The sequence below is a fragment of the Triturus cristatus genome, chromosome 9 (assembly GCF_964204655.1).
Source record: "Triturus cristatus chromosome 9, aTriCri1.1, whole genome shotgun sequence".
NCBI classification, from domain to species: domain Eukaryota; kingdom Metazoa; phylum Chordata; class Amphibia; order Caudata; family Salamandridae; genus Triturus; species Triturus cristatus.
In genome coordinates, this window is record NC_140592.1 from 815200097 (window position 1) to 815218254 (window position 18158).

The window sequence follows — 18158 nt, forward strand, 5'->3', positions numbered from 1 at the left end:
GATCGCATGACTTGTGAATTCGGAAAGCCGCAGGAACATTTGCGTCCCAAACAATGTAGGATCACCAGGTCAAGCTGCAAGAAAGTTAATAGGACTGGAGTTGTGCTGATGTCCTGTGCCATGAAGGGATCCAGATCTGGGCATAGAGTGTCCTGGCATTCCAGGTTAATAACCAGGTCCTACAATGCTGCCACTAATGTATACTAACCTATGTCCCACCCTAGATGCAGCTATCCCATTCCTTTACAGACTTGCACCACCTCTCGCCCTTACCAAAACCATTCCATCCCTTGGCTGTGGTATCCTGTGAGCCCTGTACCCCTGTCTGCCCTAGCCTACCATACGGCTTCGGTGTGATCTCCCCAGGTAATAACTGTGAGCTTGTCTGAAAGTAGCGAGTGGTATTTTGCTGCCTGTTGTGTGTGTATGCATACATTGGACTTGAGTCCAGGGGCGTAGCTTCAGGGGGTCTTTCGGGTGTTATACCCACCAATAAATGTATATCCTGCTAAATAGTTGGGTACAGGTGCTTTCAGTCGGGTATGGTGAGGTGTCTGTCAGATCTCACCAGGAATTTTTACATACACACAGACAAAAATGTACACACACTCACTCTTTTTTTAAATTCCTCATTTTTTTGTACTTTATAAAATATTGTGTTTTTTCTCACTTTGTGTGCCCTTATCAATCCGCATTCCTCTCCCTTTCCACTGCCCCTTGGGCCCCTCTCACACACCTTGCTTATCATTTAATGTACTTTAACATTATATGCCAGCATGATTGCTGGAAAATCTGAAGCCTCCCCCCATCTTACTGACCAAACTACACCCCTGCCTCAGTCGCTCATTGCATTTTCGATCATGCACATTGTTGCCACGTGCAGTATTTTGGCATCCGGTAATTTCACATGTATAGGAGTTTCTAGTACATGTGAAATTGTTGTGTGCAGAGATTACCCAGCAGTTAATACACATTCCGCGGGATGCAAATTCAGCGTGTGATCCCACATAAGACTTGCACATTTGCGCCGTAATATCAGCATTTCCTGGTGGAAATTACTGCATCCTTTTACCCCAAAACTCAGAACGAGGACACTCGTGTTACGTTGGAATGTCCTGTCAGAGCAGTATAAACTATATTGTGTTTTTAAGCTGATTTGTGGTATCCTGTGAGCCCTGTACCCCTGTCAAGTTCCGATAAGCCTTCAGTGTAAACAATGTACATCTATTTATGATCACGTAAAGATAGTAGCTGGTTTACATAGCTATGTGCTTGAACTACTTCAATGCGATATTGTACTAAAGTTCATTCTGGTATTTTCTAGATTTAGAACCATGTAGTGTTTAGGTTGATCCTGGGCAGTGCATGCGCTGCTCTGCGAGTCATGCTGCATTCGAGTATGGAGTTGAAGCTCCGCCCACTCCCCTCCCATATTTTTCATTGGCTTGTGTCATTGTCCTTCGAAAATTATGGCTTCTGATTCGTTAATAGGGTTGTTAGTCCCTCTTTAGTACCGCCTTGTTTTCATTTGTAACCTCCCATGAGGACTGGCTCTTTTACTTCTGTTGTTACATGGTATGTCTTATTTAGTCTGTAATCACTATTTATTTTCTTTAATGAGTTTCTCCTACTGCAGGCATGATATGCTTTCCTGCAGCATTCACTTTCCAAGCAGCCGGGGGCAATGGCGATCTCTTCTTTGAAATGAAATTAGAGCTATTGGCATTGTAAATGACAATACCTTTTATTTATGTGTTAATTATCAAAACAGATAAATAAAAAGCTTTGTCATTCACAATGCCAATACCTTAAACTCTTGCAAATGCGAGACCTATTGCATTGCAAATGCTTCTTTAGCATTACAGCAGACTGGCTGTTAAGTACCTGTGTCTGTAATTAAGGGCTACATCTCATCTCTTCTCCTACTAAACCTATCCCTTACTTTTCAAAATGCATGTGTCCCATCAAAAACACGATGCCGGTGTCACTTTTCCCCATTTCTCACAGGCAGCAGCCCCTTGAAGGTGCCACTCGTCAGTAACAGCGTGTAGGCCAGGGGCCCATCAAGACCAGCTGCTCGAGCTCCACGCGGAGCTGGGCGCTTGTATTGTAATGCGTTGGCAGTGTTTAAGCCCACATTTAACTCGGAATTTCTCTGAGTTAACAAGTGACTTGCATACATCACAGCTCGGCAACACAAAGAGGCAATCATTGGTCCAGCGCAAATGTTCATGATACGCGCCCTGGCATTGGAGGCAATGACAGTGCAGTGAGAGACGTCACAAAACATGTAGCCTCTGACACCAGAGGCGAGGAAGAGTCAGACTCCCCATCAAAACTACCATATACTGGCTGGAAAAAACTATCACACTATAAATCATTTTTTAGAAATATTTCCAAATCCAAAAATGTGCGGAACATGTTTGTGGACGATTAATTGCTGAAAATAAACCTTTGGATTAACAGTTGCACAATCTCTTCGGTTAAACTGTTTCACTACAGGTGCATTTTAATGCTAAAAAGTAGTGTCCTATTCCTTGTACTTATGCACTTTAAATCTTATTTTGCTTGCTGAAATGAGCATCGGTGCAGCAACGTGACGATCAGTTTACAGCTTTCTACAGGAAGGCCTATAAATAATAAAAAGCAAACAGCATATTAAGAGTCACAGGCAAAGAACTTGATATTTTGAAATGAACGAATCAATAAGTCTTCATGTTGCACGAATACCGGAATTGGATGACCATACCGAAAGAAAGACAAATGACCAGCCAGTAACAGAAAGGAAGGGACAGATATGGCATGTACAGACTCTTCTAGAAGGGCAGATGGGCAGTTTACCATTGTCGGATCAAATTCTCCACATGATTATTTTTAACTCTATGGGCACCATCCTAACTCTCAGGTGTAGGAGTGATTCACAGCACCAGAGGCAGATACTCACGTGAGGAAGAGAGGGAAAGGAAGAATCATTGGGGGAGGGAATGAGAGCGAAAGCGATAGGGTGGCCACTAAATAAAAATATGAATTTGGTGAACATTCTGCCAAATGATCTAGAAATTAGCTTTGCGGGTTAATTATAATAGGTGAGTGAGTGACCCTTCTCCTCATCAAGACTAGAAAACACTCAAATGTAATCAAACTACTAACAAAATAATACCTTAGTTCTGTAAGATCCTGCGTACCTTGACGTGATCCATTTTGTAACACTGCACTCCCAAGGAGACACACTGGCATTCTGGTTATGTTCATATGACATGACAACCAAGTGGTAAATGTGTTATTAATGAGTGATACGGTGCTTTTTATCCGTTCTACCACTGTCAAATGATTTGTGAGATTTACCTTTTCTATATACTGGAGTTACTTTGTTTTACTCATCAACCTCATGATGCCGATTTGACCGTTAATACGTTTTTTGTGTCCTTACCACATGATTAAAAAAAAAACAGGACACTCACGATACAGACTCTTCCAGCCCTTTTAAGAAGTTATGACTTATGGTTTTTTTTTTTTTTTTTTTTTTACACCAGTTATCACAGCCATAAATTCCACTCAAGGTAAAGTAGATGTTCCAAGGCGTCGTTTACCTTGGAAGTTTGAGAACACCAACAAATATGTACGTGTCTGGGCATTCCCTAACACCTTTCTGCCACTTTCCCACCCTGGAACTTATCGAATATGTATTCTAGCATAGCACTGGACTTATTCCACTTCCAGGTTTGAAAGAACAGATCACCCTGAGGGGTGTGGGAATAAGGTTTTCTTCACAGGGAAAAATATTTTCACCTCCGAGAAAAAATTGTGCATTTGCATAGGGAATCCTATTTGCCGTATGTGGAGATCTCTGCTATAGAAAAATCAGCTGAGTGTGAGAAAAGTCACGTGACCTTCGCAGGACTATGCTTGAAAAGATACAACCGGTTGCAGCTCTCCAGAATTGATCTCCTCAGAATATTGGTAAATAATAAATGTTTTTAAAGTACGTTCAGCCAGAGATCTTCATCCCTACATTTCCTACTTTTTTTGTGAATCGGGCTCTTAATGTTTTAATTAGTCAACATATTTCTGGTTAGGCGCGTTCATCAGGTCAGTTGAAGTTATAGCCCCAGTCAGTTTCATTCGTGACTCAGTTATTCTTTAGCACGTTTCAGTCAATAGGATATAACAATACTTGACCCCCCGTCAGTCATACTCTGAGCCACCAGTATCCAGAAGCAGTCTCTGGGATCTTTTACCAAATTTCCCCAGGAACCCATCTCAAACTTTTTCTTATTGGTGCTCTACATTTTTTTCATCTTCATCTTTCATTTCTTCATTCAGTTTCCAGTTTTCATTAAAGTGTCCTCCTGTTTCACCGAATTTGCTAACTGAAATCAAATTTGTCTATTAGTTATTGATACTTGATTATTAAGCTGCTGTGAGCCTCTCAATAATCACAAATAGAAATTATTGTCTTTCTCCACTCCCTGTTTCTCCTCCATTAATTTAAGTCTAATCTGTACATCTTACTGATTCACGAGATCGTCTAGGTACTGGACTTGACTCTCCATTTCCTTAACAAAATGGAAGAAAGCCTTCTCATTTACAGTTCTAAATGTTTGATGCTGTATTGCTCTAGCCTAAATGTTCCCTAATTTCAACAGATAAGTAGTCTAAAAATATATTTGATTAGGGAGCATGTACAAGATGGCGGACGAACAGGACGTCTCTCCGTCGCCTGCTGTTGTCTGGAGCCTGCCGCCCACTCCCCCGAACATCACTTGAGCTCTAGGGTGCGGTACTAACATAAAGACCCCAACAAGAACCGATAGGCACCAACAGGGTCAGCCTAACCTCCCCCCCAGCGTGCTTGAGCATCGCACTGGAGCCCACCAGGGAAGGAAACAATATGGCGGCGGTCGAGGTGTGATGAAGAGTGCGCTGTCCCTGTTTCTCCAGGTAGCAGCCCCAAACTTACCTGTGCATTGCCCCATGTTTGAGGGACGCTGCTGGAGGGGGGCCAGAGGCCAGGAGCGAGAGCCAGTGGCATTCTTCCTCTACCGCCATGGGGAGCGGTGCAGAGTGGCCAGACGATGATTGAGAGCTTGGCAGGGGAGACTGCTACTCTACCCCGCCCAGAGCTCCAGCAGCGTGGGAGAAGCTGGAGCGGCAGCAGCTGCTCCAGGCGAGGTATTTAGGCCATGGAGCATCTCAGAAACCTGCTGCACAAAGCCCAAGGTGGCAGCAGAGCGTGCTTCTCCTACCTCACAAAGTCTGCCTGAAAGCATTGAGCTTGCTGCTTCTCTCCCAGACCAAATGCCAGTGGCAGGCACCTGAGGATTCCCCACCCCCTCTTGAGTATTGGCAACCTCCTATAGACCCAGGTCAAGGGGCTTGCCTCAGTTGAGGGATGGGGCACTGCAATGCAGCGCTGGTCGCAGAGAGGATACAATGTGCTACGGGCAGCCATCCTCTTCAGACAGACTGAAGCACCCTCAGAGGGAGATATCCGGCTAAATGCCATGATCCAGGCCTATGGTAGACTACGGCTACAGTACAGATTGGTGAGTCGCTTGCTCACCACACTGACAGAGATAGGAAGGGAGGTGGCTGACAACTGGGGACATCAAATTCCTGCTCTGGTCCTACCCTTGTTGACGGGTGGCCTGAGTGGAGCTGCTTGGCCCTGGAGCATTCCTGCTGGGCCTCTGAACGCAGACTGGGCCCAGGTTAGAGGTCTGCGGCGCCTGAGAACCTGGCCGTGGCCGTGGGGATGGCAGAAGTAATTGGCAGGACCGCCGCACTGGCCTGGTGGGAGGGCCCCACTCGGTGGGGAGGCTATGTGAGTAGCCCAGCCACTGCTGGGCTGTGACACCACATCGAGGGCAGAGAGATTGGCAGGTGTCATTACACACCTTAGGATCTCACATCCCCAGAGGGCAGACCAACAACAACTCGCAGTTCGGTGACAGAGCGGCCGGTGGTGGCCATACCTTGGTGACCATGGCGGCAACTCGAGCAAGGAAGAAGTCCCTCAAGGAGATGCTTACAAGACCAGCCAGAGGCTCATCAGAAGAGAGGCCTCCTCCTCTACAACTGGAGCAGGCAGAAGACAGGGATGACAGCGAGGGGCCGGTGACAATATCATTCCGGAGGCTTTGTTGGCCTCCCTGCGGGAAGACCTTCAGACAGTAAAAAGAAAGACCTTTCTCAGGACTTGAAAGATGCCTGGCCGGACCTGACAGAGGTGGGGGACGGAGTATCAACCCTTGAGGATCATGAATCCAGCCAAGATGAGGAACTTGATCAGCTTCAGCAGGGGGTGATACGCGTCCAGGACCAGCACATTGACCTCCAGGCATACACAGAGGATTTGGAGAACCAATCGTGAAGAAATCATATCCGCATTTGGGGAGCACCAACCAAGGCGGAAGGTGCAGACATTGGAGCATATGTGAGGACCTGTTCCTCCAGATCCTCAACCCACCAACCAATACAGAGATATATCTTGATAGAGACCACAGAGAGGGCCTACCACAACAGGAGAATGCCTGTCCCGCTAACATTCTGGTATGCATCCATGATTTTCAACTAAAAGAGACAATACTTCACAAAGCCAGAGACATTCTTCATTAGACTTCAAATGTATCTTATTTTTTTTTTTTTTACTTATTTTTGTTAAGAATGTTCACAGTATGGTACATTACATGCCATCACATATGTTAACTGTAAAGTAGGAAGGTACATGTAGCATATCACATTCAAAAATATAGTGCCTAAGCACCCAGCTTTTGGACCAATATTGCGAGTCAAGAATCCCATCTCAAAAATGTCATGGTATAACTTGTACTATGTTTCAACAGCTTAGTCACATATAGTGCATTGTATCTGAGATTGAACCACTCAGAGAAAACATATAAACCATCAACAGTGGTGGCAGCAAACATTGCAGCTCGTAACCATCTACGGCGCTAGCCGGTACAAAAGAGAAACAGGATTCAAGTCCCCGGGTCTTCAATAGAGGTCAACAGTCACCCCTATAAGGTGATTAATCAGGGGAGAAACAAGGGGGGGAGGTGCAGGGCCCTCCCAGTGCGCTGAGGTCACCACACGCCAAATGTCATTTAGGTCCCGCAACCCCGGGGGTCATCTAATTTTGGGTGGGTTCCCCCAGATCCTGCCTGCATAATCTCTGTGGGTGACCCCCTCTCCTCACACACTCGACACCTATCGACTCTGCTATTTATCATTTAATCATTTGGGGAATCAATCCCATGTGGCATCAGATGTGTAGTGGATTCCACAGTCTGAGGGCGAGTAGGTGACACAGTCTCTAGCTCTTCATCTGTCTACTTCACCTTTACCTTGGCCTCTTTGTACACCCCCAGTGAAGGTCAAGAGCACTTTTTCAAGCGAGCTGTGGTGGAGGTGATAGTCTCCCCGAATCGGCTGGGTTTGATTTGGGGGACCTTACCGTGTCTGCAATAATGACTTGTACAGATCAGCACAACACTCTGGACATACTGCGGCCCTTTCCCGGTAGTGGACACACTGGCTACAGGAGATGAGCTTACTTGACATCTGGAGGAACAAACATCCCCAAACACAGGATTACACCTTTTACTCTCTTGCCCATAAGACATGCGCCCAGCTCAACAATTTTTTGGGGTCAGGTGAGGTCTGGCCATTAATAGAGACGACAGAGATTGAGCCAAGACCCCTTTTGGACAACATAGCGGTCTCTTTCACCCTTGGGGTTCCTCCGGCACAGCGAGTCCCCCACCTGTGGTGATTGAGAGAGAGAGCACTGCAGAGACCCGATATGGAGAGATGCATTATGCAAGCGATTGCTGATTTCCTATCTTTTAATTACACCATGAGACCTCTATTGCCGCTTTGTGGGAGACCCTAAAGGTAGTTATCCAGGGGGAATTGATTGTCATATCAGGGGCGGGAAATAAACTTGAGGGTCTACAAAGAGAAGTGCAAGAAGTGGAATGCATTCATAAGCGCAATTTGGTGGGGAATGGGTGGAGTTGGAGAATCCTGGGTCCTATTCATGAAACTGCAACAAAATCTGAAACACGCACTGGCGAAGCCAATGCGTCTGTGCCATCACTGACAGTACTATAGAGAGTCAGTTACTAAGTGGCCTGAACCATTGCTCTAAACTGTATGCTGTGGTGCATGGAATCAAAATGTAATGGCACTTGACAGACTAACAGATGAAGAGGGCGCCTTCTAGGTATACACATGTATTTTTGGTATAAGTGTTTGGAGAGCGCGAGGCTGGCAAGACAGCTAAACAGTTTCTATCAGACCTACTAATGGATATGGGAGTAAACAGTGAAAACCGCGGCACATTAAGGATATGACTTTTCTAGATATCCTTTAGAGTTCATACACTATTGGACAATTTCCATATCGAAAGTCATTTACATCTTAAACCAAGACATTGTTGCAAATAACCAATTTCTTTTGTCTGCTTTCTCACTAATGGATCCACTCCACAAATGCTTAACAGAGCCCCATGCTGTGTACTAACCTTGATCGTCTGTAGAGGTTGCAAGTACTCATTTATTAGTTCTCTCCTCCAAGCCCAGTCTTCTGTCCTATGTAAATTGTGCATTTTGGCTTTATTATTGCCAAAGGTTTTTATTTGGGGTAACGCCCCGAGTAAGCGTATTCAAATATCAAAAACATTTTAAGTCACATTTTGAAATGTTTGGAAAATATAATACGTATTTTATTTCAAGTCAATTAAGAAAACATAATGCATATCCGCTCGCGATGCATTCAGATGGTCAGATGTGGTGCATGTTTATTGATTTACCCACAACACATTACTTGCCCATATACGCGGTATTATTATTATTAATGGCTTGGCATTTGAGTTTAAATGCTCTTACTTTGGAAATATATTTTTGATACTGAAATGCAACTTTTCCCTAAATAGTTGTCTGGCCCTCATCTGACGCAAAAATCAACCTGCAGTTGAAAACTTCATATGCAATAAAAGCACTTTTTATTGTAAGGTATTTTATATTTTTCCCTGGACTTGGAAAATCAACCTGACATCTTTGCTCAGCGAGAAAGGAATAATAAATAAACAATGAACCACATGATCTGCAGAGTCCTTGGATTGGTTTCAATGACTGAAGCATTTTGCTTTTAGAAAGCAAGACTCAACCACAGATGGGCAGGATGGTCCCTTGGTGTCAAGATTTAGAGGTCATGCACAGAGAAAGAAACCTCACTAACATCTCTGCATTTATATAGTGAGTTCCCAGCAGACACCAGAGGCGAGTGCTCCCACTTCTATATATAGCATATTCAAGACTAGGTGGTCCTGAAAGTAATAAGACATTTAGAGGAAAGGATGCTGCAGTCACAGTTATGCAAGACACCTGGGTCACGGGGTCGCTTGATGAAGTCACAAAATGTAATTTTGAGATAAGTCTTTAACTGCAACAGAATTGTAGGTAAAATAAATGTTTCTTGCTCGGTTAATAAAAGTCATTGCAATGTGCCAAAAACACATAAATATAATACCAACGCTAAAATAAAATTTAATCATAGTGCGTTTCACCCTCCAGCTTTCACAACATTTCCAAATAAAATGTCCCATTCACAAATAAAAAGCTCTGATCAATAATTAATTAAATGCTAAAATCAATTTGACAAACAGGTGCTTCAACCACAAATCATATATTTGTCATATATATTCAAAATCCCACTTAATCAGAATTGGAAATTTGATGCAGCATAGGGACACACCAAGTTTATCACTTTAGTTATTGCCGAGTTATTTCAAATATAATAACTTTTTCGCTATGGTCATTATATTCTTATTTATGTGCCGCTCTTTATTTATGGAATGGTAAACTAGCTTAGATAATAGTCAGGTCTTTACAAAACTTGAGAACAGTTCATATATTTGTTATTATCCTGTTTACTAAGTGCTTTCGGTTTTCTGATGAGGTCAATACACTTTTTTCTAAATTAGAATCTGCATATATTGTTCATTTCATTTGTTGGAAAGTGTGATAGCCTTTAAAATACCTTTTCTCAGCCATGACATTGTTTAAGCCTCTCCAGGAACTACATTTGGAATATTAGCCTACAGTAATATGTTACTATCAGAAGCTTCATTACAAATGTACACCAGAGATAAGCAGGTGTTTTGGCAGTATTTATTTTTATTTTTTATTTAAGGTTTTTATATAGAGCACAGAAGTCGTAAGATGTCGAATTTCAAGGACTTTTTTGCTGGTAAAAGACGGTAAAAGGAAAGGAGAATTACTCAAGCAAAGTCAGCAAGCCGTGGTAGGTCTTTACTTCTGGGAGGGAGGGAATTCCAAAGCAAGGAGCATTATGGCTGTAGCATCCCCGTCTGTTGCACTTGCTCCATTGATTTGCACAGCATTTAGGGGCGAGGCAAGAGAAGGGGCAGAGCGCTTTGAAGACTCCTCACTTTTTGATCTGGAATCAATGAAGGCATTATTTAATGGTGGTTGAGATGTGCCCTGCCTACTTTAGGCCAGACATGAGGCGAAGAGCATTATTTGTGGGCCTGTTGCAGTGTGGAGATGGTTTTCTGCCAAAGCCCGCATATATGCAGCTACAGTAGTTTGGTTGGACATCACTACTGCCAAAACCAGTGAAATTCCCACAAGAGACATTGGAGGATCAGTGTTTGCTGGAAGAGATACAAAAAGTAAAATACACTCTTCTTGATAGTGCTGACTTAGTGAAGGAAGAAATCTACTTGGTAACCTTTAGGGCGCAGGCATTTATGGTCAACATTAGAGGGTTATACATGGAAGGAGGCAGAAAAAGATGATGGTAGATGGAACTTAAATAGATGGCTGCTACTGATGCCCGTAAGTCCTGTTGGGACCTCGAGATGACACTTGTTTGTCATCTGTGTACATGTGGTAGCTCCTACAGATATGTGCTAGTGTGATAGGTACACAATAAATGCAAGTGATGAAAGCCAGTCTATGGAAGGCCTATGTAATTCTGGTACCTGAAGAGGTGAGATGCTGTGGTGAGTACACTTATTTCAGACCTATAATTATGTTTCTTTTTTCAGTTATATAGAACATGTTTGTATGTTCTGGTGTTATAATGTTATGCTATGGTTTTATGATAAATATAAATTTTAGAAAAAGTGCTCCTGTTCTATGTATATGATGCCTGTGTATGGTATCAACATTAAATAGTTATGCACTGTATAATCATGTCCCCCCTTACTGTATGTGAGACAGATTTACTAGATTAGTATTTCCTGTAAGTGGGCATATTTCACACACAAGCATTCACCACAAATCATGAGAACAAAAACAAAAATTAAAATTGGAAAAAACACTGAAATTCACAAGTTATTGTTGGCTCCGCAATCCATAGTTCGCACACATACCATGCAACCCATAACTACCATAACGAATACAATGATTGTGATCTCACTATATTTATAACAATATGTAACAGCAACGAAAAGCAAAATGTTATTAATTTGCAAAACCTACTATAAACCACTAAAAATTCTACATTCATAGTCTTTGCTTTTATAAAGTTAAGGGTAATTTAAGATGTCATCTCGTCAGTTACATTATTCACAACATTGGTAATTTAATCTCTCACATCAAGGGTGAGCTCAGGAGCACTGCATTTGGTGTGCACATTATGGTTTGCATGGCTGTTGTGAGAATTTTGGGTGTTAGAACTACTCATCACTTGTAAATTTTGGTGTTTTCTCAGTTTTCATTTGCCTCTATGATAGGCATCCCCTCGCACAGATATCTATCTTCTTTGTCACCGTCCTAAATAGTAACTCGGTCTACCACTTTTTCAGCACTTACTTGCTCTCTAACTAGGTTTGCTTGTTGCAGATACCTATTAATACATGGGAAAACATATAATACAGTAGTAAAGGAGTATGCTGCAGTGAAAGCAGGTGATTTTATGAGAGGTTTCTAACATAACCTGAGGCATTTCTAAAAATAAGACTGTTAGAGTTTATTTTCTCAGCCTGACCAAGCGCAGTGAAAGTTGATGTTCTTGCGGAAGAGAGTTCCACATTGTTTGGGTACTTTGAGCATTTATATCTTCTTGAAGCTTGAGGCCATCCTCAAGAAAAGGGGCAATTTTTTAGCAACTTAATGGGATATTACGATGATGGATTCATATGTCAATAAGGATTCTTGAAGCTACAACAGGCTTTTGGGAACAAGTGAAGGAGTGAGGTAATTTGATTGAACAGACACGTCTCCCAGATCAGTGTGGCTGAATATATTGTATGGCTTTTGGAAGAGAGAATTAGGATTTTGAATGACCATTTGACCGAGCATTTCCAGAGTCTCATCAAACCATACCTGCAGTCTGCATTTGTAGGTCTTGATAGTGGCGATAGCCTCCACTGAACTTCAATTCCAAGTAAGGACAGGTTTCCCACCATTTTTCACATGCGAGAGGTCCTGTATCACTTTCAGATAAGCTTATAATAATGGGACGTTTAAAGAGTTTTTCTTTTGCAAGCCTTATAGCACTGAGTACCAAAGAGTGTAAAATCTCGAATAGTGTGGAATTTTAAAGTACCTACTTATATCACACCACACTGTTATCCAACCACCCCCCCTACCCCTCCCCCGGAGAATCTTAAATCCCACATTCCTGAAGCTGCATGTCATTTAATATATATACAAATATATACATATCACTTCTACTTCTCGAAAATCCATTTTTCAGCATTGATTCTTAAAAGCAGAATCAACCAGTAATGCACGCTTTTTCCCCGAAGTATCTGCAGTGCCACCCACAACTGTCTTGTACAACAGACTGACTAACTCTTTGCAGTACAAAAATGGGATTCATCAGGATTCACTGAATCTCTATCCATTAATACTAATGAACCAGCGATTCCATTTTTGATCCTTCCAAATACCAGTTAAGGTATTGATGGAGGCATATGAAGGACAAAATACCTCCACTACTGCGTTCGTATTGCCAGAATGGCACAATGGCAAACCCTGTCCCTTGAAAGGGACATGATCTCCATGTACAATAAGTGGCATACTGCTACTGAAGAGAAGGGTGAGCGTGCAGCAGGCTCCTGCACCTTTGTTTACTGCCCCTCACCACTGTGCACTCAGCAGGTCCATCTTGGGCTGCTTCCACTGTGCAGATCTATGCCGTTTGATTTGACTGGCCCTTAACAAGCCAACGGTTTGCAACAATTGAGGTCACAAAGCATTGACATATATTGCTGAATTCAGCAAGGAAGGGTTGATACCTCTTTCACAACTCCTTATCCTTGACAAAGAAGTAACTGTGTGTACATTGTGAGTGGGAAAGCCAATTATGTCTCACAGTGTATCTTTAGTGCATTACAGCGTGCATTTTTGAAAGCCTGTAATTTTGCAAATGTCAGACTTTGTGACCAAAAAAAGGCTTTGTACATCAGCCTTCAGAATGTTCCCGACCTGCACCCTACATGTGTTTCGTCCCAATTCAAGCTTTCTCAAGACTTAAAATAAGCAACATAAAAAGTCACCAAATAGGCTTAGCTCAGAATGATTTGCATGTAGAGCCCCTGGGTGCCCGAGAGAGAAATCTAAGGTAATCCTGTACCCCCATACTGATGTGTGAGCACAAACTGTTTACGAACGCCTAAGAGTAGCAGGGAGCCGTTCTGTCCAGCACCAACATGTTCTGTTCACACTACTCTGGGGGCATTTTCTCAGGTGTACACCTGCAGAAACCAGATATGCTCTTTGTTAGTTATGCACACTTGAACTCATATGTCCAAGGCGTACAAAAATATTATCGTAACGGTTCAACATTATAAGTTAACTTTTGTTAGAGGCAAAGACACTATATCATCAGGAAGAATATCATCCAAACAGCAAATGTTCATTCATGTGTCGCAACACACCATGTGCCCCACACATGCCACATGGCACCAGTTACACCATGGGCAAAGTAAATGCCTCCAAGTATGGCACACGGAAGGGATTTTTCAGAGGGTTAGTCAGCCTCCCTTTCTGAATGGGGCAGATAAAGCCCCTGCGTACCTCACTAGCCTTTAAACCATCACAACCTGTATATCTTTACAGTGCCTGTGAACGGGCAGTTGTCATCCTGTGCTGTTGGAGGGTGTATACTTTTTGGGAACCTTCAGTCCAGCAGAACCTTGGCATTGACTTGAAACATAAAACAATAGACACACACATATACACTGCTGCCAACTTCAGCTGCACTGCAGCCGGTGACAGTGAAAGTGACAAGGCAGTTTCTAAAGTGTTCGAGCAGGCACTCAGCAGGCCAAGCCAAAATAGGATGTGAAATTTAAGGGTGACCTCTGCCTCTGAATCTTGCTTTTCCAATACTTGTCTGCTGCTCCTGGAGGGACCGTGAAAAGGAAGGAGCGAAGTAATTAGTGAGGCAGTGGGTAAGCAAATACTGGCGATTCGAGATGGGGCAGTTTAGCTGGTAATCCCTCAGGAGTGTGGATGGATGGATGGAAACCTGGGCATTCAGGAAGTTAGGGGCAAGTTGTTAGTGCTTTTAATACGGCAGATCTGGAATAAGTTGGATATGGTGGAGAACTAACGAGTGAACCACCATTTGCAGAATGTCTAGTAGAGCAGACATGTGTGGGTGCTGGTGTTGTGTCAAGATTTGAGAGAATGATTTGCACTCGTAGGAGGTAGCAGCGTGCATGGGTGCTTTCTCCAGAGACATGGTGGCGGGAACCATGAAATAGATCTGGTGATACGTTTGCCCTAGCACTGAAGGGGAACTGGAGCATAGGCTGCTAGCACTGAGGTGGAGATAAGCAAGATGATTATAGAGGGCAGGTATTTTGGAATGTTACACACCCAACATCACGGTTGTGGCAGGGGTGGAGTGTCATTGTGAATTAGGGTAGAAGAGCCTGATGCTGTCTGCGTAGGGAGCAGGACAATGCGTAATGTCCCACACTGCTGCCTCGGGTGTCTCAGGTCAGAGGCTGCCCAGTGTACATTTCATGGACTGGTGGTGAGTGCTGCTGTAGGAACAGATGGGCAGAGCAGACAGAGACTGCTCACACAACATAGAGGAAATATTGTAGATTGCATGGCTGAGTTGTGTCAACAAAATAAATCTATGTTCTTCAGACAGCTTTAGGCAAGGGTGTTTTTACTTACCCCTCTCCACGCTACACAAAAGTGTTATCATGGGGCTTAAATGGGATGACTCCCACACCTCCTTGCCACTTAATTGGAGAAGTCCGACCATGGTGCTTGAAGGCACCATTTCGCTGTCACATTGACTGGTGGAGTAGTGGCATGCTTCAGTAATTTCACATATTGTACTACCCCCACGGGAAACAACCTTTACAACGCAGTCATTACATCGCACTACCTTTACAACGCAGTCATTACAACACAACATCCTTTACATCGCATGCCATTACAACACAGCCATTACATGGCATGTCACTACAGCGCATGTCATTACAACGCATGTCATTACAACGCATGTCACTACAACGCATGTCATTACAACACAATATAAGATAAGTAATGGGGAATAGTAATTTTTACCTTTCCCCATCCAACACTTACCCTACTATTGCACTCGCTGGAGTGGGAATAGTAATTTTTACCCCTACACTATCCAACACTTACCCTACTGTTCCACTCACTGGTGTGGGAATACTAATTTTTACCCCTACACTATCCAACACTTGCCCTACTGTTGCCCTAAAAGTAATATGCGTTTTAATGGTATGCGTTGTAATGGAATGCATTGTAAATGTAGTTTCTAAAAATGCGTTGTGATTGCATGCGATGTAAAAACTGTGTTGTAAATGTTTGTGTTGTATCGTCATACATCCACCTCCACTGATGGGAATAGTCCCTCGAGGCATCGTCGCTAGCCACAAATTAATGCTGAAATTGATCTTCTAAGATCATTCCAATTTTTTTTTCAAATTCTTTATTTGTGATTGTTATTTTCACTATGAAACCCATTCGGTGTTTCAGTTTTGGTTGTATTACCTTATTGGTTCCATTTTCAAAACAAAAGGTCTCGAATCATTGTTGGGTATGTGCATGACAATTAATATTCCACCACAGTTCCCTTCACCTGGACTTATTCTCCATAAGATATGATGTTTTATAGCGCACATGGAACTGGGAGCTGGTCAGAGGTTCATGTCCAAAGCAAAGACAAAAAATACGGGTGCGCAAAATTAGCATAATTTCCTTTTGCGTAATTATGCAAACGTTTGCAAACATTTAAGTGAAATGGAGATCCTGCATTTAGTGCCGTATTTTAGCGTGAAACGCTGCCTTGCATCCAAAAAGCGCAAAAAAATCACAAGTGCCACAAACAACATCTGCTTGTGTTCTGGTCATATGCATTGATCCTGTGCTCCCACAATAAGATTTTTGCATAGAGTCTTTAATGATATGACCATGTGTAATGTTGTGATTTCGGGAATTTCACATAACAAGCGTAATTGAAGATGCTGTAAATTAGGTAAGATTACCCTGCTTAACAAAAATTTAACCCAGGCGTAAATAAAAAATAAATAAATAAAAAAAAGGGTGACAGAAAATGGAAAAGCAAAAAAAAATTCGCAGAGATTAGTAACAAATATTTACAGTCATGATGTTGGTTACATTAGTGAAAATGTGTCAGTTGGAAAATATTTATACAATCTTTCTTTTCTTTTTCATAGATCAGCAGTAGGTGTTGCGGGTTCAAAGCAGACCATGTTTTATGCAGAGGTGACAGACAGTATGAAAACTGAAAAAGGAGGGGGCACCATGGAAGAAGGAGAGCTAATTGAAGTTGTGGAGATACCGCTAGCCGAGTCTATCAGTTTTTCTTACAACGAAAATTTTCCAAAAACGATGGGAGTCCTTTTTGGTTTCATGTGGTTTCAAAATAATGTAGCTCCTCGTTTACTAAAACAATGAAACATTATACAACTCCAGCCTTCACATACTTTTAAAATGTCTATTTTTTCCAGCTCAGAATGAATTTATATTGTGTTTCTGTAGTGCAAACCTAACCAAAACGCAGAAGAGGTCTGTCCATGGTCAAAGACAAGCATAAAATCAAAGACGAGAGGAAGCTGGGTTGTGGAGCTTGTCTATCTGTTTTATAAAAAAAAAGGGCATTGGGTTTAACTATGCCAGTGTACACAGAAGATAACTTGAATAAATGAATGTTAAACATACAAACATTGTTTGTTAAAAGACTTCTCTGTATAACCTCTTAGGTTACTTTAATTAAAACCATTTACATCAGGTCAGCCGAAATGATGTTTTTGATGGCGGAACCCGCGGTGTTGCTTCTGTTTGGAAAACCTACTGGAACCACACTTTAAACGGTGCTGCTGAACATGACTCTCAACATGAGGGTTGAAAGAATATTTGTGTGATGGATAAAATGCATGATTTCATGGAGATGACCGAGTTGATGAGGTGCCAATTTGTAGATGCTGAAAACATGTTTCTCCATTTGGATGCCCCCATTTAACATGTTAGAGAGTGGTGGGGGGGATTTATTAAGATTATTTAATATCAATACAAAGCATCAGAATAGAAGTCAAGTCGGAACTTGACAAATTAACACAAATGCTAGTCTGAAAAAGACACAAAATACATCAGATCCCCCCATGTTACAAATACAGCTTCCATCAGAGCAGTATAATGATCCTAGTAACAAACAGTAAAATTTGTAGATTGACTGGTTGTTGCAGAATTTCTGACCTACCAAATTTGCTGCTCGGCCTTACATACTGTATATAATTAAATAGCTTAGTAGATACATAACTGTAAAAATAAAAAAATGAAAGCATGGACTCTAAAGTAAAATATACAATCTGATCTCTATTAAATGTATAAAATGTTGACCAAATGCTCTAAAGAACCGCTTTGTTATTGGATTTCCTTTATTGTATCTAGGTCATACATGCAATTGAACAATTCCACAACTCTAATGGGAAACCTAAAAAAAGAAGTCTCTTAAGCAGATGAAAACAGTACTTGAGCCACAGGACACTTATTATAGAAATACACAAGGAACAACAGGAAATAGTATGCTACAGCCAATAGAAACAGAGGAAAAGTAAGTGACAAGCAAAGGAACCAATAAAAAGCAAGAGGGCGCAATGT

At 42.2% G+C, this 18158-nt stretch overlaps 1 protein-coding gene across 6 annotated transcripts in view; it reads left to right on the forward strand.

Moving 5' to 3' along the window:
* The window catches only part of NUDT14 (nudix hydrolase 14), a 411355-nt gene extending 394133 nt beyond the window's left edge, over positions 1-17222 (forward strand). For all 6 annotated transcript variants that reach the window (XM_085626220.1, XM_085626223.1, XM_085626222.1 and 3 more), the window contains one exon: positions 16715-17222. In XM_085626220.1, the coding sequence (XP_085482346.1) occupies positions 16715-16955 (241 nt within the window). In that variant the 3' untranslated portion in view covers positions 16956-17222. The remainder of the gene's footprint in view (positions 1-16714) is intronic.
* Positions 17223-18158: the final 936 nt, after the last annotated feature.